At 34.4% G+C, this 10,535-nt stretch overlaps 1 protein-coding gene across 5 annotated transcripts; it reads left to right on the top strand.

Moving 5' to 3' along the window:
- The first annotated feature begins 1,193 nt into the window (after positions 1 to 1,193).
- On the top strand, positions 1,194 to 10,230 carry LOC126367563 (calcium release-activated calcium channel protein 1). Of its 5 annotated transcripts, none has more exons than XM_050011145.1 (4): positions 1,195 to 1,424; positions 2,037 to 2,128; positions 5,976 to 6,125; positions 8,567 to 10,230. In XM_050011145.1, the coding sequence occupies exons 3-4, from the start codon at positions 5,988 to 5,990 to the stop codon at positions 9,095 to 9,097; spliced, it is 669 nt and encodes a 222-aa protein (XP_049867102.1). In that variant the 5' UTR covers positions 1,195 to 1,424; positions 2,037 to 2,128; positions 5,976 to 5,987; the 3' UTR covers positions 9,098 to 10,230. The 5 variants fall into 5 exon arrangements, with proteins under 5 accessions (XP_049867100.1, XP_049867102.1, XP_049867101.1 ...); XM_050011144.1 differs by having other exon boundaries at positions 1,195 to 1,528; XM_050011143.1 differs by lacking the exon at positions 2,037 to 2,128 and having other exon boundaries at positions 1,194 to 1,528.
- The last annotated feature ends 305 nt before the right edge of the window (positions 10,231 to 10,535 follow it).

The following is a 10,535-nucleotide window of genomic DNA, read 5'->3' as shown; positions in this document are numbered from 1 at the left end:
ATAATCAAAAATATATTTTATCATTATTATATTGAGTTTCTTATGTTATTTAATTCTTTATTATTTATTTTTTCTCAAAACCTATAAATGGCATGTAACGTGTATTTGAATTTTGAAGTCAAAGTTGACAACAGGATGCAATTATTACGAAACACCGCAGTGTAACAAGGACAACAATATATGTCCAGCTGTCAGTTGCGTTTTTTTTTGCAACTTTTTCTGAACAAGTAATAGTTTAAGAAGAAACAGTACACATCAGAATATCCAAGAGAATATCAAAATTATATATTCTTTATTTTGAGCGCCTAATACGAAATAGTGTTGCCGAAAAATCGATAGTTTTACTATCGATAGTAAACAGCCAAAATCATGTACCCAATCGATAGGCCTATCGATAGTATCGATACTATCGATAGTATCGATAGTATCGATAGCTCTTTTTTGGCAATACTATTGATAAGCAACGATAGTATCGATACTATCGATAGTATCGATAGTTGAAAAACAAAAAACTATCAATACTATCGATACTATCGATAGTATCGCTCTTCGATATTGCGCAAGCTATCGATACTATCGATAGTATCGATACTATCGATAGTTTTGTACGATCGATAGTGACCTTAATTTCGATAGTATTGAATGTAGCATTGTGTGGAACAATTCACACCATTTAAAGCTCGTATTTAATATATTTTATATTTCGTGGGTGTTTTTGCAGTGGATATTTGGTTTTGAAGTAGGCAATTCTCTAAACTTAAAAAAAACACTGTTAAGTGGAGTGGATAGGATTTTTTTTACAATACTATCGAAATTAAGGTCACTATCGATCATACAAAAGTAAAAAGTATCGATACTATCGATAGTATCGATAGCTTGCGTAATATCGAAGAGCGATACTATCGATAGTATCGATAGTATTGATAGTTTTTTGTTTTTCAACTATCGATACTATCGATAGTATCGATACTATCGATAGTTTTTCATCTTTTAACTATCGATACTATCGATAGTATCGATACTATCGTTGCTTATCAATAGTATCGCCAAAAAAGAGCTATCGATACTATCGATACTATCGATAGTATCGATACTATCGATTAATTATCGATACTATCGTTTTTTGGTAAACTATCGATAGTTCGATCGAAAACTATCGATAGGGCACTATCGAGCGGCAACACTAATACGAAAGTGTACAAGTAAATCGCGACTGACATTTAAAATTTATGCATGTTATCATTTTCGTGAATTTGTTAGAGTAGTTTTAACAATATATCGTGTCTAATGTACTCAAGCTAACTAACAATAGTCGTGGCGGACCGTAAAAACCCAATTTTGCATTTCATGGAGTAATATTGCTGAGATTACGTGTTAGTGACCTCGTCGCCTCAAGTCGAAGGACTGTCGTGCAATTTGTTTAGGTATGTCGGTTTGGTCGGCCAGTACGGCTGGGAATAATTACAACAACGTACACCCGGCCGGTCGTTTCGGCCATTCCAATACCTGGTGTCCAAAACTGAGCAAGGTACGATAATTTCATAGATTTTCGTAAAAGTGCACCTGAGTGCAGCATTCACTGATTATTTTATTAAACTAGCATTTTGAGGTTCACTAGGTATGGAACTGATCGTCAGTTGTATAGTTGTTTTCAGTCTCTGTACTACTTCCATTTATAGCAATTTTAGCAACTATTTATAACTCCATTTCCACATAATGAATGATATCCCCAAATTAAAAGAATAATTAGAAAAAATCCTTATATTTCTCAATACTTTTTATATTGTTTTCATTGTTTAATAAATAACACTATTATATAAGGGATTTATAACATTTCTTTGTAATGTTTAATTCATTATTCTAAAAATAAATAATCAAAAAATCTAACCCCTCTTTGTAGTACATAACTTACTACCTACTCACATAAAATTATATATAAGTTCATTTTTTGTTATGTTTCTAACATTACTACTACCTATCTTTTTTATAATTTAGAAATACTTTATTTACTTCTATTAATGTTTTGTTTTCTTTAGTTCAATTGACAGACCTTTGCAAAGCCTTATAAATTGGTTTTGTGGTACACTGAGGCTGGAGATACAATACAACTGTTCCTATATAGCAAACAGTGAGTTGAATTAGCAATAAATTGGATTCGGGGCTTTGGGCACGCTGTCTCATTGGCTCTCATTTCCTGGTGACATGTGTTGTGTTACTTAGAAATACTTAGATTTATAAAAAAGCATCAAATTACTATTCTCTCAGCATTTTTACTGCTTCTCTTCTTAAAATAGCTAATAGAACTGTTGCAAAATTCTTAGTGGACTTTAATCCTGCCTTTAATTGAAAATAACAATCATGATACATTTCTATTAATATTATGTGTTTGTGTTATCATTTGTGCTTCCATTCTCCCATTAAAACGTGTTTTGTTCTTTGCATACACTTGTAATTTGAAACTTAATAAAATACTTTTGTGTCATAAATCTGAATAAATCTAAAGACAAGCAAAATATTTATTTCAAAATTGGCTTACAAATTTAGCACTTTTTGAATGTCAAATTACATGTAATTAACTTTAAAGCTTCTGTAGACGTCTGTGTTTAGCCTAGCAGTTTATTCTATTTCATTATAAATTAACATTAAAGTATTCAAATTAATTATGTATGATACACTAAAGAATTAATATCTTGATGACCAAAATTGATAAGATTATTCTCATTATTTATTTCTGCATACCTATCTATTCTTCAAGTGCTGATAATGAACATACATTAACATAAACAGCCTTATATGTCCCACTGCTGGGCACAGGCCGCCCCTCAATGAATTGAATGACTAATGAAATAAATAAATAAAAATGTTTATTTCTTCTCTACAAACAGTCTTATAAACTACCATACAAACAAAAATAATATTCAAATTGGGATCATTAAATATAAATTTATTTACAATTGGTTCTGAAATGAAAAATGAAATGAATAATTTGTTTATAATCAGAAATAATACAACAATAAAGGCACATATTCCAATGACACTATTGTGTTGTTAAATTGACAGCTATGTTTACCCACCATATAGCATACAAAATTATATGTTTGTAATGTCACGTATCATGAATTCATTTTAATGTTTCATCTTCCACAGTCAACTATTAAAATAAAAACAAAATGTTATTTAAGTGACATTAACTTTTGGCTTGATAATTCAACATAGTCACTTATTTTTTTGTTATTTTCCAATGTTTTGCACAGTTTTAATAAATAAAAAACAAAATGTTGGTTCTTAAATTGCCTTTTTTCCTACTTACTAATTTAAGAGGCACAATTTTTTCTGTCATGTGAACTAATAGACACGCTTTGTACAACAATTAATATTGCTTTGCAAAACCCTTTTAAATAGCATGCTCTAACACAAAATTATAGCTAACATTAAAATACCATTATTAACTTGTTTGTAAATGCAATTACAGCCTGAGAAGTCAGCTTCAGATTTGAATACAATTGAATTCTAGTCTTTATTTTGCCTTGTGATCATCAAGTGGATTTTAGGGCAAGGTATTGTCTATTGAGCCTTTGTTTCCCCTTAAATGTACACCTTGTTCTTATTTTCTGGGCTATTGTCAAACATTGTTACGCTGATTGTTAGAGCATATAAACTAGATAGATAATTTAACTTGTAAGGGCCAATGCAGAGTACAAAGAATTAGGCTACGTCTTATTTACCGTATGACGTTATATACGAGATTTTATGGAATTTAGCAGTGGCGATATGAAAACGTCTGTCTATACGGGGAAATCTTGTGTTCGAGACGAGACATATTGCCCCGCGCCCGTTTGGAATACGTGAAAAAATCAAATCGTGAAAACGCCGTGTGAACATAGCCTTATTTTGTCGTTACCATTTTTGACACACGCGCCACTGGAAACTCTTTTATGAAAATAAATCTTTGCATGCGTTACTCAAGAAGAAGAAGTAAAACTACACGCGATACATAGGTACCTACCTAAATTAGAAAACTCTGCCACCATAAGCGTTGGCCCTAGTTACCTATCGAGTTCTTGAAATAGAAGCAAGAAAATGAAAACCATCTATACTATCTATAGCAGTGGTTCCTAAACTGGAGGTAATTACCCCCTAGGTGGATTACACGGGATGGCACGAAATAGTATTATAACTCTTGTTACATTAAAAACAAAAGCCAGAAACCGTCTGAATGTTGAGCATGACATGAGATGCGCGTTGAGTGCAACCGAACCTAATATTGCCAAACTTGCGAATGCAAAGCAATTTCAACCTTCACACTAGTTAATTCCGAGATTTATATATTAACCCAAAACGTGCATTATCTTACTTATATAATAAACATATATTCGTTTGAATTTGTGTGGTTTTAATTATTTTAAACTAGCTCTTGCCCGCGACTTCGTCCGCGTTTTTAAATTAGGGATGAGTGAGAGTATTATAAACGTAAGAGTAAACAAATATAATCAGAATGCTCCGAACTGCTAAGCTATCAGGAGTTACACGTGTTATTGTGAGTCAACCATAAAAGATAGACATATGTTGTAACAGGATATTTTTTATACAATTTTATGTAGAATATTTCCATCATACATGATTTCTATGTACCTTTAACCATTAAGGCTGCTCACGCGACGGAAGCTTAAAAAATGGAATAACTTCTCCCGTTTTTCCAAAATTTCCCTTCACTACTCTGCTCCTATTGATTGTAGCGTGATGAAAAGTATACTATAACCTGCCCAGTAGTATGAAGAATAATTGTACCAAGTTTCGTTAAAATCCGTCGAGTAGTTTTTGTTTCTATAAGGAACATACAGACAGACAGAAAGACAGACAGACAAAAAATTTACTGATTGCGTTTTTGGCATCAGTATCGATCACTAATCACCCCCTGATAGTTATTTTAAAAATATATTTCATGTACAGAATTGACCTCTCTACAGATCTATTATAAGTATAGATTAGGGGTAAACTCAATTTCCATACTTGTTCACAGGTGTAGTGACATTAAAAAGGTTAGGAACCACTGATCTATAGTATAGTGTACCGATAGGTAACAGTAGTAGGGTCTATCAGAAATTCATAGTACCTATAGAAGTATAACACGGAATAAAATGATGAATAAAATGATGATCACCTAATCACCTGCCATGATCATTGAAATTAAAGAAACATTACGTACAAATATATTCTCTATTCCGTTTGCATTTATAGGTATACAACATTATCCAGAAACTTATTCACGTAAGATTGATTTTCAATCGTTTAGAAAATCATGTTTTGTATAAATACCATGACGATATTTAATATGGTCGTGTAATCGGGTGATTCGTCTTTGCTTTAGTTACGTTGCTGTTTATACCTACTTATAAGTAGTCTTAAGCTACCCCGAAGGCAAAAACTTTTGAGGAATTTATTCGCGATGAAACTAGCTCATATACAGGGTGTTAGTGACATCGTAACGAAAACTTTGTGAGATGATTCAGACCATTATTCTGAGTTGATAACAAGTGGAAATTTCCGTCGCAAAAGTATAGAACTGATAATATTTAAAAAAAAACACTAAAATTTTCATGAATTTTACGACAGGAAATTCCACTTGATATCAACTCAGAATCATGGCCTGAACCATCCAGCTGGGTATACGTCACTAACACCCATACCTACTAAGTGACATCGTAACGAATACTAAGTAAGAGAGATGATTGAGCTTATTATTCTGAGTTGATATCAAGTCGAATAGAATTGAAAATATTAAAAAAAAAACTAAAAAATCATGACTTTTGCGACGGAAAATTCCACTTGATATTAACTCAGAATCATGGTCTGAATCATCCCCCTGAGTATTCGTTACGATGTCACTATCACCCTGTACTTAGCTATCCAAATAACATTTATTATAGCCCACATATAAGTATTAGCTATGTACATTGTAAATGTATCCTGTCTAGCACAAGTGCCTAATGTCGGGCGAGACTCCCATCCAGTCCGCCGATGGGCTGCACACCCCGGCCTACCTGTCCTGGAGGAAGCTGCAACTCAGCAGGGCCAAGCTGAAAGCCTCCAGCAAAACCTCCGCCCTTTTATCCGGATTCGCCATGGTGAGATCCTTTTGATATTTTTGAGAATTTGTTTTTATAAAAAAAACGCGTCAGTGTTTTTCACTATAATACGACGACATATTCCCTTCTTTCCCGAGGTCCACCTATTTAGTTCACCACGGGAAAACATATTAATTGTCAAACGATAAAAAAAACAATACACGATTATAACTAACCCGTAAACGAACGAGGGATATTTTGGTCATTATTTTTAATAGGTATTTTTTTTAAGTTACTATGGTCCTGTGGTACACTGGCTTGCTTTTCAAACGAGCGCCGGTTCAAATCTGGTACCGAAATTGTACCAATGAGTTATCACTTTTGATGATTTATAAATCTACCGAAAAACTTAAACGGTAGATTTATAAATCATCCCCGCCAAACTTATGAACTTTGATGGCGAGTAGCGCTCATGCTTATTTCTTAATTTACCTACCGATTACAAACTAGACATTGTTAGTAATACAAATAATATTACTTACAGCTATTGAGCAATACACTTCTTAGTTTTAATTTTAACAGATTTTTACATAACTTATTATTTTGTCTTAACAAGCGTATTTTATTAAATATTTTTGGCACTAAATATGACGGCAATCTTTCCCCATAGTAATTATTTGTTTTGGGTTGTATCAGTATTACTAACATAGTTGGTTCGACCATTATAGACAGCGATACGGTACCTATCAATCACGTTGGTCAAACAGAATGCTTAGTTCATCTTACGAAGGATCTACCTCTGACTACCCCATTGGCTGACTACCCCTGAGCTTGTGTTATGTTATTTTTTAGAAAACTTTGCCCGAGAGTAGTATCGAATAGGCTACATAACAGAATAAATAAAATAAAATTAAAACTGCTTATTTGAAACTAGACACGATTCATTTATAACAAACATTATAGAAGGAAAAATTGAAGGGAAGAGAGGAAGGGGTAGACCTAGGATAACATTTATGAAACAAATAAAAGAGAAGGTGCAGGTCGTGTCGTATCGGGAGGTGAAGGTTTTGGCGGGAAGAAGAGAGTAATGGCGGTTACTCCACCGACAAGAGCGCAGCTCTTAAATAGAGAGAGAGATTTGAAACTAGGTACCTAGTCTACAAAAGAACTAAAAATTGTGGGTCAAAATGCAAAATTGTTTTCTTACGTACAAAATGTACACAAATTGTGTACATTTTGTACGTAAGAATCCTGGAATCAAAGATTGAAAATAAAGGTTGATCTCAATTGTAAGATTAAAAGTAGGTATTAAAACCAATGGCTGGATAGCCAATAAGGAATAGATTAATTCAGCCCACAATGCTTATCTCGATCAATGAGTCCACAAGTAAGTACTGTATATGACTGCTTATCAGTTCGCGTACCTACCTACTTTACAGCACGTTTGCCTAGTGTAACGTTTGTTTTCGCATTTCTATCGCATGCCCTATTTGAATAGGTTACGGTATGATTAAGTGTGACCGGTGGCTCTAACATAAAAGTGCTATTTACCGTAGCAGTTACATTGTATTGGGCCCCATTGTATACCTACGTTATTTACGTACTTTGTAGTAATAGTTGACTAGCTGTTACCCGCGGATTTGTCCACTTGGACTTCGGTTATCGCGGCAGTTAAACCAGACAATGGCCCCGATTCCTGCAGACACCTCCTAATTTTACTTTAAGTTATACATGTCATTTTCTTATCCACTATAAAGGAAAGGGACGGATGTTTGACAGCTCTTAATTTTAGGAAGAATGAGTAATTTAATATGTGTCTACATATTATGAATATGGAATCAAATTTATACCAACAAATATTAGTCCAAAAATAAGTTATACCTAACAAACCAGTATTCTTAGATGTTATTATGGGAAAGTACTATTATGCTTAAAAACGTTATGCGAAAAGGATTATGATAATTAAAATTATGACAAAACCATTTATGCATTTTAAGAGAATCCCTAATTAAAACACCTCTCATCGGTTATTATCATATCCCCATTTTGAACGCGGTAAGAACCCGTTATTATGTGTTTTAATTAAAATTAGATGGTGTTTACAGGAATTAGCACCAATGTGCGTGCAAAATTTCATTATAATCGTTTCAGTAGTTAAGGCTTGAAAGCGAAACAAACAAATCTCACTCTTTCGCATTTACAACAACAACAATATAACCTCACGACTTTACTCCCAATCGGAGTAGTCAGAGGTACATCAATCGCAAGATGAAAAGCTTTCTGTCAGACCAACGCAATAGGTAGTGAGCCATATCGCCGTCTACAATGGTCGAGCCAATTGTGTTATTCAAAATTGCACTTAAGATAAAACTCATTGGTGCAAGTCCGGTACTAGGGTTCGGATCGACGCTCCCTGTTTGAGAAGCAAGCCGACGAACCACAGTGGCAATTTTTTTTTTGTTACAATCGCAAAATAAGCACGGTTACATTTTGTCCACTAGGTAGCAATGGTGGAGGTGCAACTGAACCCTCCGACGGCGTCAGCCGTGCCTCCCGCCATGCTGGTGGCTTTCACGGTGTGCACCACGCTGCTGGTAGCGGTCCACATGCTAGCCCTGATGATCAGCACGTGCATCCTACCCAACATAGAAGCAGTCGGCAACCTCCACAGCATCTCCCTCGTCCACGAATCCCCCCACGAGAGACTCCACTGGTACATAGAAATAGCCTGGGCCTTCTCCACTCTCCTCGGCCTAATTCTCTTCCTCGTAGAAATAGCCATACTCTGCTGGGTCAAGTTCTACGACTTCAGCGCGACAGCGGCGTGGTCGGCCTGCGTCGTACTCATACCAGTCATGATAGTATTCCTAGCCTTCGCGGTGCACTTCTACATGTCCCTAGCGACACACAAGTACGAGGTGACCAGAACAGGTATAAAAGAACTCGAGTTGCTCAAAGAACAAATAGAAATGGGCGACCATGACGCCCGCATGAACAATTTGACGCTCCTCGACCAGGGGAGAATAGTGTGATTGAATCCTTATCCATTTTTGGAATGTTATTATATCGCCCCTTCCCTTTATACATCATGTTTTTGTGTAAATAAGTATTAACGGTACTTAGTAAGATTGTACTTATGCTAGTGCCGGACGACTTGCACAATTAATGTTATCGATAAGCTAGTGTTCTCAGAAAAATCCTAGGTATTTATAAGAGAACGTCTCTGATATTTTAATCAAACTCGCGTTTATATTCAAGTCATAGTATGTTTATTACTCGTTATATTGTGAGTCATGACAGCCGAATCTCCATAGATATATCCTAAATCATAAGGTTTTTCCCATAGGTTTTCCCTTATTTATTGTAAGACGGAGCGGAGGGAATAGAGATTCCAGAGAGTTGATACATTATTATTAGGAATATCTCAAGATAAAATATTTGGTACTTGGATTTTTTTGAAAAAAGAACAACATTTAAAACGAAAAGATTGAGGACATGTGTCAAAATGCTGAATTTGTATCAGTACAGTGAATTATTATTTATTAGACAAGATTTATATTATAATGGCTCAAGTAGATCAGTTTAATATTAATTGCAAGCACTGTCAGAATTTGGGAGGTTGACTTATTTGGTAATTGATTGGCTTGGATCAGAGCGAAATTGGATGAAGTTAGCAATGAATAATTTATCCACAATATCAAAACACCCGACTTGAAAATCGGCTTATAACTTCAGAAAAGATTACTTGTGTAAAACGCGATGAATTTTTAAACGACAACTGATTGCTTTTAAGGGCTTAAGACGTAATCTTACCTTTCCTTTAGAATTCAAAAATAAATATGAATTTAACATTGTATACATTGGACGTTTTGAAACCGTTAGAAATTCTGATTCTAAAAGTAATTTGTGTCGAATGTAATCATATAGCAAACAGCTCATTTCTATGTTAGTTATGTTCAGTTGTGATACGAGGAAAACGCCAACCTGAAGTCAATTACCTACTGAAAGATAAGAAGGCAATAATAACTTACGACTGGGAGCTACTTAATTCAATAATTAATTCTGTGATATGATAAATGACATTGTAATAAATCTGTCAATGTAATAATTAGTAAATGTAAGCAATTTATTGTCCCAAAACCATGTATAGACAAGTTTTATATAATAGTATTTTATGCAACAGTTGTATAAGAAGGGTCAAAAAATGCGAGTGGCGTGAGTTGCGATGTGAGCCTTGGCGAACATCGCAATAAGAGACGCCACGAGCATTTTTTGACCTAGTTATACAACGTTGCATACAATACTTTTTCTACGACGACGTAATTTTAAACGAAACACAAAAAATTTCCAATTTATTTTCCAACGCGCGGGAAAATGGCGGCAAATGTATACTTTTTTTTATAGTATATCTATGGCACCAAACAAAGTAAAGGTGCCAGTTTCCAGGTCAAAAAAAAAAAAAACAACAAC

This window comes from Pectinophora gossypiella, chromosome 6 (assembly GCF_024362695.1).
Source record: "Pectinophora gossypiella chromosome 6, ilPecGoss1.1, whole genome shotgun sequence".
Taxonomy (NCBI): Eukaryota; Metazoa; Arthropoda; class Insecta; order Lepidoptera; family Gelechiidae; genus Pectinophora; species Pectinophora gossypiella.
The sequence above is the reverse complement of the archived record's forward strand: the minus strand, read 5'-3'. Positions and strand labels throughout refer to the sequence as shown.

Excerpts from the sequence above, each read along its gene's own strand:
- LOC126367563 (XM_050011143.1), top strand. The coding sequence starts at position 1,427 with ATGTCGGTTTGGTCGGCCAGTACGGCTGGGAATAATTACAACAACGTA. Across the intron at positions 1,529-5,975 it reads GGTGTCCAAAACTGAGCAAG|CACAAGTGCCTAATGTCGGG; the intron begins GTACGATAATTT and ends TATCCTGTCTAG. Across the intron at positions 6,126-8,566 it reads TTTTATCCGGATTCGCCATG|GTAGCAATGGTGGAGGTGCA; the intron begins GTGAGATCCTTT and ends TTTGTCCACTAG.